General features: G+C 37.8%; 1 protein-coding gene across 1 annotated transcript; it reads left to right on the top strand.

The window, feature by feature from the left end:
* The first annotated feature begins 13,340 nt into the window (after positions 1-13,340).
* On the top strand, positions 13,341-15,599 carry LOC103704008 (transcription factor MYB30-like). Its single transcript, XM_008787120.5, has 3 exons — positions 13,341-13,629; positions 14,035-14,164; positions 14,888-15,599. The coding sequence occupies exons 1-3, from the start codon at positions 13,497-13,499 to the stop codon at positions 15,402-15,404; spliced, it is 780 nt and encodes a 259-aa protein (XP_008785342.4). The 5' UTR covers positions 13,341-13,496; the 3' UTR covers positions 15,405-15,599.
* Positions 15,600-16,389: the final 790 nt, after the last annotated feature.

Below are 16,389 nucleotides of genomic sequence, written 5' to 3'. Positions count from 1 at the left end.
ACATGCTTTCTACTGGACTTATTCGGCCAAGCAACAGTCCTTATTCTTCTCCAGTCATCCTAGTGAAAAAACAAGACGGTTCGTGGCGAATGTGTGTAGACTACAGAGCCTTGAATCGAATAACAATTAGAGATGAATATCCAATTCCGGTGATTGATGAGCTTTTAGATGAATTATATGGTGCACAGTACTTCTCTAAATTGGATCTACGTTCCGGTTATCATCAAATACGGGTACATCCAGATGATATAGAGAAAACTGCTTTCCGGACTCATCAAGGCCATTATGAATTTTTGGTGATGCCTTTTGGCCTCACCAATGCACCTTCCTCCTTTCAGGCTCTCATGAATGAGGTATTCAAAGATTATTTGAGAAATTTTATTTTAGTTTTCTTTGATGATATTTTAATTTATAGCAAATCATGGGCTGAACATTTGAGGCATTTAGAGATTGTATTTTCCATTTTAAAGTCTAATCAGTTGTATGTGAAGCTAGAAAAATGTCAGTTTGGCCAAAGGGAAGTGAAGTACCTAGGCCATGTAATTTCAAGTGCAGGGGTGGGTGTGGATCCATACAAAATTGAAGTAATGTTGACTTGGCCAAAACCCCAATCTCCTAAAGCTCTACGTGGGTTCCTTGGGTTAACTGGCTATTACCGTAAATTCATTCAAAATTATGGGAAGATTGCCGGTCCCCTGACGAAGATGTTGAAGAAGGATTCTTTCAAGTGGAGTCCACAAGCAGAGGAGGCATTTGAAAAACTCAAGGCAGCAATGGTCCGAGCACCGGTTTTAGCTCTACCAGATTTTTCAAAAAAAATTTTTGTAGAGTGCGACGCTTCTGGATCTGGAGTTGGTGCAATTTTGATGCAAGATCGGCCTATAGCTTTTTATAGCCACGCACTTCAAGGGAGGCATCTCTTTTTGTCAACCTATGAGAAGGAAATCTTGGCCCTTATTTTGGCAGTACAAAAGTGGAGACCATATTTACTGGGTAGACAATTTATTGTGCGGACTGATCACCAAAGTCTAAAGCATTTATGGGGGCAAAGGATTACAACAGAGGCTCAACAGAGGTGGCTCTACAAGTTAATGGGTTATGATTTTATTATTGAGTACAAGAGAGGAAAGGAAAATGTTGCTGCTGATGCTTTATCAAGGAGAGAAGAAAAAGAAAGTAATTGTGGGGACTTGCATGCAATTTCTCAGCCATTACCCAATTGGATTGAGGCAATCAAAGAAGAAACCCAATCAAATCCTGCTCTCAAGAAGCTTGTGCAACTTGTTAAGGAAGGTGAAGCTTTGGGAACTTGGAGGTTCCAAGATGGAATCTTATTTTTCAAAGGAAAAATTTATCTTGCAGAGGACTCTTATCTTATTGCAGACATAGTTGGGCAATTCCATGGAAGTACACATGAGGGGTTCATTAAAACTCTTCATCGAATTCGGTCCAACTTCTATTGGAAAGGAATGAGGAAGAGCATCAGGGAGTTCATTAAAAGTTGTGATGTGGGTCAGCAACACAAGGTGGAGCATCTCGCACCAGCCGGCCTCCTACAGCCCCTTCCAGTACCAAACCAAGTATGGGAAGATATAGCTATGGATTTTATTGATGGTTTGCCTCTCTCTAATGGTAAATCTACCATATTGGTTGTTGTTGACAGATTATCAAAATATGCTCACTTCATCCCTATTGTTCATCCATACACTGCTGTTGGGATAGCTCGAATTTTCTTTGATCACATTTTCCGTTTACATGGAATGCCTTGTTCAATTGTGTGTGACAGGGATCCAGCTTTCACAAGTGCATTTTGGAAAGAGTTATTCCAACTAAATGGTACATCTTTCAACTTCAGCTCTTCCTACCACCCCCAAACGGATGGCCAAAGTGAGGTGGTTAATCGCACATTGGAGATGTACTTGAGATGTTTTACGAGTTCTCAGCCTAAGAATTGGACCAAGTGGTTAACCTGGGCAGAGTTCTGTTATAATACAAGTTGGCACTCAACAATTGGCAGAACACCTTTTGAAGTGGTTTATGGACGACCCCCTCCCTCTCTTTTAAGTTATGTTCCAGGAACAGCCAAGGTTGCAGCTGTAGATAAAGAGTTGAAAGACAGAGATGTCGTCATCAAGGAACTTAGAGAGAAAATAAAAAAGGCACAGTCTAGAATGAAGCAAATCTATGACTCTAAACATAGAGAAAGAGAATTTTCAGTTGGAGATATGGTGTATTTGAAATTACAACCATATAGGCAGCTCTCTGTGTCCATGAGAAGGAACTTCAAGTTGTCTGCTAAGTATTATGGGCCATTTAAGATTTTACAAAGAATAGGAGCAGTGGCTTATAAACTGGATTTGCCAGCAGGTTCACGTATCCACCCAGTATTTCATGTCTCTCTTCTCAAGAAGAAAATTGGAGAAAAAGTTTCTATGCAATCTCAATTACCTTTGGTAAACATGGAGGAAGAAAAGATTATTCCAAAACCGCAAGCAGTTCTTGATCGACGAGTCTCAAACAAGAAGCATGAAGTTCTGATTCATTGGAAAGGTTTATCTCCTGCTGATGCAACCTGGGAAGATCGGGATTTCATCAAAAAACAATTTCCAAACATTACCCTTGAGGACAAGGGCGAAATTTAAGGAGGGAGGAGCTGTTACATTCAAGAATTCCTAGTCATTAGGACTCTAAATAATTTCTGTTATTTCCTGTTTAAATCTTTCTGATTTCTAGATATTCATGTTAACTATTTTCTGATTTGTAGTTGAGTTGAATTAGTCAACTAGCTGTTAAGATTATTCCTATTTTGTTGGGAACTTCAGTTGTATTGTGGCCTATTTAAAAGGGAAGAGAATAACAACAAGCACGCTTATCTTTTCCCAGCACTTTGGTGTTTTCATTGGAGGTTCTGGTTCCCTCGAAGTAATCAGAGTATTTTATCTTGTTTTCATCTTTTGGGGTTTTCTTTACAATCCTTCAAAATAGGTAAAGGAAATCCCTCCTCAACCAGCCAGTACGTACCAGAGTCTCTTTCTAATGGAAATGGAGTATAACCAGTAGGTTATATGTTTGTTTACACTAATGGTGAAATCCTTATTAGGCTAATGGGACTTTCTCTTGCTCGTGGTTTTGTCGAATTCTCCAAACAACTGCTGTCTACCTTGGGATTCTAATGGAAATGGAGTATAACCAGTAGGTTATATGTTTGTTTACACTAATGGTGAAATCTTTATTAGGCTAATGGGACTTTTTCTTGCTCGTGGTTTTGTCGAATTCTCCAAACAACTGCTGTCTACCTTGGGATTTTCATGGTTCTGGGTGTGATTCTTGACGGAGAAGATGGTGGCTTCTTATGCTCCTAACCAAATTAAAAAATGTAATTCGCCAGTTAATGCTTTTGCCTCAGTCTTCTTAATGGGAAGCCTTAGGCAATGACTTCAGGGTTTCATGAAAATTAAGTTCTTTTGAATCCTTGGGAACGAAAAAGCATCTGATGGTTTTTTTGGAGATGTTTTTTCCGCGTTGTTGTGTGCTACGGGCCCTTGGTGCCTGGCTAATGAGGCCTGATCAATCTTGGCTTGAAAGCTTCACTTTGATGATAAAGCTGAGCTCATTTGTCATTTGATCAAGCTCAAGTGAATTTGATTTCAAATCAAGAGAAATAAGTGCTTATTTCAATTGTCTTGATAATCTAGATTGAGCTCAATTAATTTGAATTTCAAACTCTTATCAAACTAGTGAAAGTCAGCTCAACATGGAACTAAGGTCATCAAGATGAGCTCGACTTAATGTCAATTCAAGCTTGGTTTACTGGGAAAAGAGAAAGGAGAATAAACACCGAGGGAAGGAAAGATCATGGTCCGAGCATTCCTTCTCCTACCTTAAATCCTTAAATGAACAACAGGTTATACATTAATTTTGATCCAATAACTAATTATCTCTCCTAATTTTTCATGTGCACACACATGCACATAATAGCTCATATGGTGATCTACCATCCCTCGTGCATCACATTATTTCGAACTCATAGTAATATTATCCGTGAACATATTGAACAATATAATAGAGAAGTAAAGATTGTGAATAATTGCGCTAATATCCATCACCGTAGGAATTGGTTCAAGCTTTAGAAATTGCTACCAAACTTCTCATCCCACGGGGCAAGAGCTGTTCATATATGCACAAGAAGCGTCCACCATCTTCGCGCTTGTTCATTTTATGGATGTCCAAAATTCCTTTGCTCCTTTTAACCACGTCCGAGCTTCCCCTCACATGCCGTGCGTATGCCAAAGGCACGTAGCCATCCTTCATCACCATGGACAGCATTCAGTCCGATATGTCTGCAGCCGCCTTACCAGCGAGAAGAATCCAATGCTTGATCCTCTCCGGCATTCTATGTTGTCGCCTGTCATGTACCATCCAACATCCATGTCTTTGCACCCAAATAAGACATTGTAACACTTTGGATCTTTTCAATTTAATCAAGGACCGCCGAAGCTGCGCGCCCTTCCATTAGTATTTAGCGCCCCGGCATCAAGAAAACGCAGCTCACGCTGTCGTGACTCGTGCGGGACGGGGTACATCGACAACTAGAAGAAAGGCGAGGTCGTCAGGGCCGCCATGATCGTGACGTACCAGCCACGGCAAGGGTTCACGACGTCCGCCGACCAGAACGTCCTCTTCGCCGCGGGCGCCGGACATGCGAAGCCATCGGCGGCCAATGATCCAGGCCTGGTTTATGACCTTCAGCCGGAGGACTACATCCCAGGCATTTGTGCGCTAGGCTTTGCAGATCGAGTGGTTCGAGCCATCATCACTAGAACTGCCATCCGGTGTGCCACGGCTGCCAATTAAGAAGAGTATCGCACGGACGTCGGGGAGCCTGATGAAGCATAGGAGGCGGAGATCGAGGAACCCCAAGGGGCGAAGGTGGATGTTTCTCCTAACAGGCCTCAGTTCTCGGAACCTAGTGTTGATTTCAGCATCACTGGCAGTGGCAAGCCCAAAAAGGGCCGAGTGTCCGAAGGACGGCTCTCATGGGCCGTTCGGAGTCCCATTTCTGTAACCTTCTGAAGATCCACGCTGAAGCTCCAATGATGCTCCTCAAGGGCAAGGCATGCATGCTAATTGCTATGATAAATAGAACAACAACTTTACAAATTATGTGGTTAATTTTCTCCGAAACCAAAACTATATATTTCGGTACCAACACGGATTGAGTCCCGTCTTCACCCCGTTTCAACCAGCTCTCTGCTCATCCAGTTCAATAATAATAATAATAATAATAATAATAATAATGTGGTCCAAACCGTAACGCTGGGGGTTGTCGCTGTGCTGAATGGAGCACAAAAGTTTCACCGGGCTCCGGAAATCCATATATTGACGGTCGAGCTATAGCTGTTGTCATTAAGTTGCCTGCACTAATCTCAAACTCAGAGATACAGGAGGAAGCTGAGAAATGGGGCCTTCTTCGTGATCTCACTCACAGCATACCGCAGTTTCAATCAGAGAATGCATGGGATACAGAGTGGTTTGTATATAAGCTTAATAAAAGAAAATCACTAATTAAAAACATAATAGGCATCGCTTACAAACACGAGATGAAGTGATCTGTCTTATTTGTTTGCCGTTGAGCAGATTTCTTGCATGCTCTCAAGCCCTTAGTGCTGCTGCATCAACATTGTTGCCTTCCTTAAAAAACAGCCATTAATTAATCATATCGCACAAAGAACAGAAGTAGACACAAAGAACAATTGCTTGAGATGTATATATTCAACCATTGCCTCAAGGAAGAGAACCACAACCATTGTCTTGATTAGACAATTTTAAATTAGATAGATGAGTCCGATAAATAATTACTGTTATGGAAAATGTTTTGAGCCTGCCCGGATAGCATTCGACAAGAATTTAATCAAGTGGCAAAGTGCTTATCGTATTGCTCGTGCAATTATAGCTGGAACAAGGTGCGCTTAATTATTGCTCTACCTATCAATTTCTGAAACGAGATTGCCTTTTCATCCCCGATGCCATCTTCTTCTTTCCATGGACACACAGAAGGAGATCCAGTTGAATTACGTGGGTTGAAGGAACCACTATCATGTGAAGGTTTTACTTCTGATGAAGAAAAACATGAATTTGGGACCACATATATACTCTCAATGATGCTATCATTCCTAGCAGATGATGTTTCTGCTGTAGAACGCGAGTCTTCGTCCGTTTTTGACGTGTCTATCATGTCCACGTGATTATTTAAGTCAACATGTTTCCGTCTCTCACACCATTTAGATTTTTCAGTTCCTTGTTGGATGAACTTCTTTAGATTGTGAACAAAGGGAACTCTTTGATCTCTCTCTTTTTTTTTCATTTTTTTGATAATAAGGGAGGCTGTAAGCCACCCTGGAAATCTTTGACCAAGAGATGAACCTTTTTTTGATGGAGAGGGAGGCAAAGCCACCCGGCCTTTATTAGAAAAATAGAGTTTACAGAAAAACTATTTATAAAGGATTTGCAAAAAAAAAATATATAAAAAAATAATAAAAAACTTTTACAAAAGATAGTGATCTGTAAGTATACCTATTAAACTATTCAACAAATTTAACAATCTCATAAGTACTTTGAAGGATCTTTATATTTTGAATGTGCAACTATATAAGCTCTGCATCCTAATGTGAGTCAGCCTTTTTTAAAAGATAGAACAGCGTCTCTCAACGTTTGACGCCAATGCTGCGAGGTTATTCCCAAGTTTGAAATAAGGGTCAAGCAACTTCTCTGAGCACAAATGCTTCCAATTGAAGAAGGTTGATAAAATTTTCTAAAAAACATAATAAATAGAACTTGATTTCTTTAAAAAAATTCGAGCATTTTGCTCATTCCATATTTCCCAAAGACAGCAGCAATCAACTGATCCGCAACTTTTCTCACTAGTTGTTCGAATTTTCTGTTTCTCTATTTGGCCCACAGATTACTAATGTTGGTAGGTCATCCTCTCAGATTTAGCTGCACTTTAATTGTTGTCCATAAACTATAGACAAATGAGCACCTAATTAGTAGATGGGACCAAGAGATAAACTTGCGCAAGATACCATGCACCTTCACAACAACCTTTGGAATGTCCAAATAATTCATACCAATGAAATTGTCAGCCACAACTTCATTAGTGCCTCTTAATCTTGCAACTCTTGCAGCTCTATCCAGTTCCAAGATCATGGTGACAGCATCATCTAGGCGCTGGAGAGTTGTGTTAAGTTCTATGATGGGTTTCGGCTAATTAATACCTAGCTCAACTCCAGCAGCTTATATTACAGATCTTGGAGCATCCCATGGGTGATGGATCCATTCAGTTGGCATTCTTGAAAGTTCAGGAATCCAATTTCTGACATATTCTCCTTTGGGATCAAATTTGTGACCTTGATCCTAAATTCAAGTGTAAGATGATCAAACTTCAAAATTTTAATGAAGCAAATCTTCTTTCAGACCAATGAAAATAGTATATCTTCAATGATTTAAGATATACATTGAATGACAAGTTAAGAAGAAAGAAGGAAACAAGCATTTGCAACCGCTAGCCTTTCTCAAATGAATGAAATTTGTATGAAACAATCAGTTTGAAGGCTTATTCATTTTGTTAGAAATGGCAATACTTGAGTGAGCAAATTAATCTTTGCATAATACATGAGTAATTATTGAAATGATGTTATGGAGATTATAGCTGAATCAAGACTGAAGATCAAAGCCACCCTCTTAGATAAAATAGAGAAATTCACCAAATCGTGGAGAAAGAACTGCACTTTCAAATTATAAGCAGTTGATTAGCCCTTAATATGAAGGAACCTCAAGGAACTTGCGCCGAACAAAGTCTTAGGCCCTGTTTGGGAACATGTTTTGGAAAGCCAACTCTCCTAATGCACTTTTGAGTCATTTACTGGTGTTTGGTAAAAAATTGAAAACTTTTGGTTAAACAGAAAAATATCTACTTGGGATAAAACACCTATTTTAGAGCTCCCCCTCTAAAAGCTCTTCCTGGAGGTCAAGAAGTTGTTTTTGGTTTAATTAAATTTTCATAATGACTAAAATATCCATGTTAACATATTATATTATTATATTATATTATTATAATAATATAATAATGCATAACTATATCATATCATTTCTTATTATATTATTATACTAGACTATATGATATTATACTACATTATATTATAATAATACTATATTACAATATTATATTAGATTGTAATAATATTTTACTTTGTAATAATATGTTAATATGTAATAATATATTATTATATCATACCATTATATTGTTATACTATAATATATAATACAATATAATATTATAATAATATTATATTATGTAGTAATATATGATATTATATTATATTATGCTATACTATACAATATTATGCTATGCTTTATATTGTGATTTTATCATGCTAAAAAGCACTTTCTAAGTTTCATTACCAAATAAATATATAAATCATACAACACTTTGAAAATATAGTTTCTAAACAACAAACAACTTTTTTTTGTTAAAGACTCTACTAAGTAAAACTCAACTACCAAGAGCAATCCCAAATAGGATCTAAAAAAGGTTGAATGAACTCTTCTGAATGGTAATCAACCTCAAACTTCCAAATAACTATATGGCCCATTTCTTTTGATGGGGCGACATCTAATTTGAGTATCTGTATCCACTTAGCACATGCCAGAGATGTATCATTTTAAGATTGTTTTTGTATATATTTAGTGTAATTAAACAAGAGATAAACTTTGTCAATCTTCTTATCTTTGTTTTTTTGGATTCCTAAGTTGAAAGATAAGGCAATCAAATGTATACCCAAAACCTCTACCAAGTGTTTGTTCCAAGGAAAAGGGTGCGACCTAATGAACATAAGCATTTTTGACTTTGAATTTTGAACTTTTCATGCTCATAATATTTAAGATCTTTTTATATTAGAAGATAATCCTGTATCCTTGATTAGTTTGGTTGTCAAAGTGTTTACTTGCAAAATTTTCAAATATGAACACGTGCTTTCATTCCTAAAGCCTATTATTTAATATATATACTCAGCTGACAAGAGCAAGGCATGGTTGAAGCTGAGACAGATCATTTTTAAAGTGTTACACTACTTAATTTTCACTTGCACATATATTATTTAAATTTTACTTGCACATATATTTCTGTTACACATCTCTAAAGCATAACAACTATGGGATTGCTGGTGGACTTTATGGCTAACCCGTAAAATACTTTAAGACCTGACCTGCCGAGTATTTGTTTGGTCTTAAATTAGTTGTGCATTGGAGAGATCTTGATATTAGTCTAGAGCTAGCGAACCCAAATAACCTTTCTAGTAGGTCTTTTTGGAAGCGATCCTTGGCCGTTATAAATGATATCTGGACAGGCCCATATAGATTAGAGGATATTTATGATATAGGCCATTTGGGATTGACCATAGGCTAATCATGGTGTATTTGTGATTAAATTTAACTAGATTTGGATCTTTAGCATGATCCTAGAACTTAAATAAAGTGGTGTTTTTAGTCTTATATTGGTTGAGCGCTCAAAAAATCTTAAGTGTTTATATAGGGACCTTACTATTTACAATCCCTTTGTTGATTTTTTTTTCTTTTTATTTACAATCCCTCTCTTGACTTGACTTCATTTAGATAATGAAATCTGGGGGGTGGGGGTGTGGGGTAACCTCAACTCTCCCTTTTTTTTCCAAAAACGAAAAAAAAACTCCCATTACAGTAATCTACTGTCAAAAGATGAATATCGACAATTCTAGGGAACAAAAGAAGACGAGCCTTAATGCATTCAGGTCTCTAGCTTTGATTCTAGCCAATTAACCCAGTTCTTGGCAAGATTTTGCAGTCTATTTCTGCATCTCCAATGCGTTCATGTCTCTAACTTTCATCCTCAAGTCGTCCAACTAGTGGTTTAAAACATAACTCAACCTTTTTCGTGTTCTAGATGGGAATTTGAAAGCTCCTTTACTTCAAAAAAAAAAAAAAGATCCATATCTGCAGAAATGCCACTCAAGCCTTCAATTACCTATAGTGCTTCCACATCATGGAAGTCCAATGAAATATGCGCACAAATCACCAGACTTTATATCTCGACCAATACTTCCTTCCCCAGAACACATTCCAAAGGACTCTTTGCCGCTCCCCCACGGCCACCAATTAACGACGGAATCCTGCTATGAACCATCAGAGAAATGGTGAGTAGAAATTCTCATATTCGCCCTTGAATGGCGGAGTAAATTTGATTTCTTCCGAAGGAAACTCCCTCAAATTTGGAACAGAGTCTTCCATGAATCTTGAATGATAATTATAATGGAACTCATTAGACTCATTAAAAAAATTATCTTTCATCCTCGGAATCTGCATCACAAGATAATCATAATGCAAACTTTTTTTTTTTCTGATACACGTTATGCAATCCTTTTATCGGATAGCAAAACGTAATCCAACCTATTTGAATAATTCATCTGTCTCTCTCTCTCTTACTCTCTCTACCTGTTTGATTAATTCATCTCTCTCTCAACCTGTTTGAATAATTCAGCCCTCTCTCTCTCTCTCAACCTATTTTTTTTTAAAGTACGACGGCGCCTTATACAAAACGTGCATGTGCAGCCAACTAAATTTGAAAAGAAAAGTTGGCAAAAAAGAAGAAGGAACAGACACTTAGTTCAGAAATCGTTCAGTATGATGAATAATTCATCTCTCTCTCAACTTGTTTAAATAATTCATCCCTCGATGGCGCCTTATATAAAATGTGCGTGTGCAGTCAACAAAATCTAAAAAAAAACATTGGCGAAGAGAAGAAAAAACAGATGCTTAGTTCAGAAATTGTCCAGTATGATGAATAATTTATCTCTCTCTCTCTCTCTCTCTCAACCTGTTTGAATAATTCATCTCCCTCTAATTCATCTCTCTCTCTCTCTCTCTCTCTCTCTCTCTCACAGAGAGAGAGAGAGAGAGAGAGAGAGAGAGAGAGAGAGAGAGAGAGAGAGAGGAAGATTAAGTAGCCGTTTTCCCCCTTCGCCACTAGGGGGCTCAGCTGCAATGTCCTATGTATCTCCTTCCACACGACAAGCACGGCACCAAATAGCAGTACAAAGGCGTGTTCTAATCCAAGCCTACAGCACCCTTTTCTTCGACCACTGTACGCCACCCTCGATCTGATATTACTAAACTTTTCATATCAAATAAAGATCTCTACCTTTTTGTCCAGGGCACAGATGCTCTCTGCACCATAAAATATTATGCAGCAATAGATGGCCACCATAAAAAGATGAACACCCTATGATATATATCTTATCATATATAATGTATGTTCTTAGATGCCGTCTATCTTTTGATGGCAGCCATTTAGAGAAGCATGACACTGTACAGCGCATGCAAAAAATCCTGATGGCATTTTTGGTTAAAATTAGCCAATAAGGCAGTGCCGTTGGACCAAGAACCAAGTCATAATCTTTGACAAGGCCAGGAAAACAAGCGCTAAGTCAGAAAAGGAAGGCAACAACTAATGAAGGGTGACGGTGATGCAGCTTCCGACTACCTTCAGTAAAGTTTCTCCTATTGAGCCCCCAAATATTCCCACCAATTGATCAATGTCTTGTGTTCCATTACATTGTTAAATAGTAACAAAAAAAAAAAAAAAAAAAATTGTTCCCACCGTCTTGTGTTACATTACATTATTCAATAGGAAAAAAAAATATTGACAGGCCCAAACCTATCCTGGCCCATCCCACATTATTCTGACCATTAGACCATGTCGTCGTCGCCTGCACAGACCACCATTTTTTTTTGTTCTAGGTTTTGGAATCCCCGGGCTTGGAGATGCCAATATCTTTACAAGAACCAGCCGTCAGTACAGGAAAAGTACTCATTCCAGTGTTTTTTAAACCCCTCAACCATACAAGCATAAAAAATCATAAATAATTCTATTTTTTCTGGGCCTCATCTCCCGTTCACGACATTATGTTAAATGGTATAGCAAGCTCTAGCTGGTTTAGTGATAAGATATTTCACCTAAGACGAGTAGGAGAAAGCTAAGAGTGGAGATATATATATTTTTTTTTAAAAAAAAGAGAAAGAAAAGAACGTCAAGGTTAAAACATCAACTTGAAATTCATAATATGCATCTCGATCATAAAAGAATGCTCTTAAGCCTTTCTCTCTAGCGAACGAAGAAAAAAAATATGGATTTCAATATTGTCTTGCTTGCCATTCAATTACATTGTCTCTATTAATTCTTCCATCAAAATTTTCAACCTCCCTACCCTCCTAGTTTATTGATTTATATTAGATATTGTTTTATTGATGAGACCATTCAAGCTTATGCCGCAAAAGTTTAAACTATTTTGGAACGTCATTCTAGCTCATCCTCCATGACCCACTTCCAACCCAACACCTCCCCGCCCTTTTGTATGAATTCCATTTCTAACTTGATCTTTATTTTGTGGAACACTTATCTTGTATCTTTTCTTCATGGCACTTCAAATATCATATACTCAAAACCTAACCATTGTTTTCCCAAAATATATACTTTGGTATTTTGAGAAACAAAGAATATTCTAGTTGTATTTAGAACATGTTCCCCGGTACTTATTGCTTTTTTGTAGTGTATATAAATGATTACAAAGAGGAACTAATGCAATTATATTGTCTTTTATACTTTTCGTAATTGTATAATATTGGATCTTCCAGCTTCGTAGCTTAGGTCCATTTAGGGGTGCCAGCGGATTGATAGAACCAAACTAATCATGACGTAAACACGAATTTGGATTTAGTCTATGTCCAATTATCTAAGAATTTTAAGTACAAACTTATATAACCCACCCAAGCCAGTAGGTTCGACCAAGTCTAAATGATTGGTGATAACAATAGTTTCGACTTGCTTCCAAGATTCTTTACACGCAAAGTTTGACCGAGACAATTAACTTGATATTTTACCGTTAATGCTTCATTTGAATGATGTAGCTTAACCTGGATCTGCCAATACGTTGCACGAGATTTGTTTTGATTGATTTAAATAATAAATGAAATGGCCGCTATGCCTCATCTCAACCATTTTGAGGCTGAATCCTTCTTCGTTCTGGTGCAAACAAAAGTGTTAAAAAATATCCAAATGAGTGCTTTGATTGGATTACCCGGATCAACGGGGAGGCACACCGATAGTGATGATGGACGCCGCCGGCATCCGGACTTGGTCCATTCCCCAGGCTGCTGCGATAAGAAATGCCATGGCCCGGGCTGTCCCTCCACCAAAACCAGTGTCAATAAATAGTTAAGAAATTCCACAGAGACATTATTAACAGCGCGCACGCTCGTTTGGAGGGACCCTCCTTCAAAGGAAGTTGCCGGAACTTGAACTAGAGCACGTTTGTACCGTAGTGTTCGATCCAAGGATAAATAGCTCCAAGCTTACAGGGGCTTCTTGCTCTTTCCAAAAGCTCTCGGATTTCACGAAGATAGAGAAGATGGTGAGGGCTCCTTGCTGCGAGAAGATGGGTCTGAAGAAGGGGCCATGGACTTCAGAAGAAGACCAGATACTGATTACTTACATTCAGAGATACGGCCATGCGAACTGGCGTGCGCTGCCGAAACAAGCTGGTAATTACGAACTCGCTGATGAGAACCTTACAGAATTTCTGATTGGTTTTATCTAAGGGATTGAAGAATGTCCAGAGGTTGGCGAGAGGGATATTTGGCAAATATTTTTCCATGCATGCATGGGTATCTTCAGCTTTTTTTTTCTTGAATCTTACGAAATGATTTTGCTCCGTTAGAAAATATAATTAAGAAAAGATTTGAAATTTACACCATCGTAAAATATTCATGAAATTGTTTTCGAGGCCTTGATGGTTTGATGAATGAGAGGAGGGAGTTTCATAGAGAGCGAGCAGGTCTTTGAAAAACTTCAGTCACTTTAGAGTCGTGAGTGTTTTGAGCTATGGTTAGAGATGAACGGGATCTCAGCGCTCCTTTCTTTTTTCCTTTTTAATTTTAATTCTGTAGGTTTGTCCAGATGTGGGAAGAGTTGTAGGCTTCGGTGGATTAACTACCTGCGACCCGATATCAAACGAGGGAACTTCACAAAGGAGGAAGAGGAAACCATCATCAGCTTGCATGAGATGATCGGGAACAGGTACAGCTCAATCTTTCTCTCTTTCTATCTCTTTTGATGTAAGGAGAGGCAAATTGCCGTCCGGATTTTATTAATGAAGGTGGAATTTGTACAATGGCATATTTACAGATAGAAATCATAGAATACAGCACTTTTGTCCCTGTTCAAGTAAAGTATTATCTCCTTTAAAAAACAAGAAATATGACTGACACAAATAGCCATAGGATTTTGACCGGAAAATATTTTATTTGTTCTCTCCTGCTAACAAATATTTTGACTGAGAAGTAGTGGCAGAAGATAAAATTAATTATAATTCATGAGAATACGAAAATTGCAAGTTAAAATATTTCAAAAGAAATAGGTGTAGATGCCCGTTAAACTTTCGAGCATTATATTTTATCTTCTTGCTCTGTCATACACATAGGAATTTGGGGTGTATATTTTGTGCGAGAAGGATTCATCTTTCTTTGCAAGTCCACCATTAGATCACAAATCTTAAATTGTTTTGTATTTGGTCGCTCATCAAACTCCAAACCTGTAGTTTTGTTGAGTATGTCCTTTATAAATAGTTTTTGTAAATTTTATTTTTCTAATAAAGATTGGGTGGCTTTGCCTCCCTCTTCATAAAAAAAAAAAAATTCCAATTGCACAAAAATTTTGCATCTTCTGACAAGCAATTGGTCTTGTACAATTCTTGTTGCCCCACAAAAAAGTCTTACACAATTCTTTTCATGTTATCTATAGATGGTCCGCAATTGCCGCGAGATTGCCGGGGCGAACGGACAACGAGATCAAGAATGTGTGGCACACACGCCTAAAGAAGAGAGTGAAGCCGAACCAGGTAGCCCAAGAACCAAAGATAAAAACCCATTCTGATGCATTTAAACATACACCTCTGGTGCACCCAAGATTCGATGATCCAAGGCTGCTGCCGGCATCCCAAGAACAATCATACAGCGATTTCTCATGCACGGCTACCGATTCATATACAATGTCGGGAGAGAACACGAACAGCGTGGCTGTCAAAGAAGACAGCTTTTGTTCGGAAGAATTCCCAGAGATTGATGAGAGTTTCTGGTCGGAGGTGTTATCCATGGACAGCCGTGCTGCACCGGTGGATCTCACAGCATTACAAGGTCCAGCATCTGGTCCTCTAGGCGAGCATTTCGGCTCCTTTGGGGCTTCGGACAACGATGACATGGACTTTTGGCTAAGGGTATTCCTAGAAGCCGGTGATTTGCAGGCTTTGCCGGAAATGTAACACAGGTAATGGAGATTCGAGAGATTTCACATGATTTTTTTTTATAAAAAAAGTAGGGTAGAAGACATTAACTTCAGATTTTTTTATCCCCTTTCAATTTTATAGTGGTGGTGTATTGGTTTGCTCTGTAAAGAAAGAGAAAAGAGTTCCAAAGAGCAATAATCTGTAATTTGGAGAGGATTTAATTCCTCTCCTATGATTCTGATACATTGTGAATTTATCATTACAATTTTATGTGTCCTAAATGGCTAAATCAAGCATGACACGTAAAAAAATTTATTTTTTATATGAAACTTTGTAGAACATTTAACATTATCCGATTTTAATAAATATTTACCAAGGTCTAATCATGGTTTAAGGTTTAGCATGCGTGGAAAACCAGGTGACCAACTGACGCAACTCATTTAGGCGGAGAACCGAATTGGTACTGCTGTGGGCTCTTTGGTTCAAAGTATATTCCTAAGAAGAGAATATCTAGAAAAGTACTTTTGGCATGTTTGGTTGACCATGGAAAAGTGACAAATTTCCAAAAGGCTTATGTTTGGTTGAACATCCACCTTTTTGGAAAAGTTATTTATAATTTCTCTTATACCCTTAGTAAAAATTAGATCTTTAATGCCTCTTTAATATTTCTTTAATGCTGAAGAGCCTTTTTGGGAAAAAATAAAAATGGAGTGGTTTCCGCCTAATAGGAAAGTAACTTTCCCATGTTTCAACGAAAAAGTAATGAGATGTCTCTTATTTGATTGTAGTTTTCAAAGAAGAAAAACGGAAAAGTTGTATTCTAATGGAAATATGATTCCAACATTTCTTTTCCATAAGAAACATGGGAAAGTTACTTTTCCATTAGGCGGAAATCACTCCATTTTTATTTTTTCTCAAAAAGGCCCTTCAGCATTAAAGAAACATTAAAAAAGCATTAAAGATCTAATTTTTACTAAGGGTATAATAGAAATTATAGATAACTTTTCCAGAAAGATGGATG

Source organism: Phoenix dactylifera, chromosome 6 (assembly GCF_051530095.1).
Source record: "Phoenix dactylifera cultivar Ajwa chromosome 6, Ajwa_hap1_PhDact_Kaust_v1.1, whole genome shotgun sequence".
NCBI classification, from domain to species: domain Eukaryota; kingdom Viridiplantae; phylum Streptophyta; class Magnoliopsida; order Arecales; family Arecaceae; genus Phoenix; species Phoenix dactylifera.
Note: the sequence above shows the minus strand (reverse complement) of the source record. Positions and strands in the feature narration are given on the sequence as shown.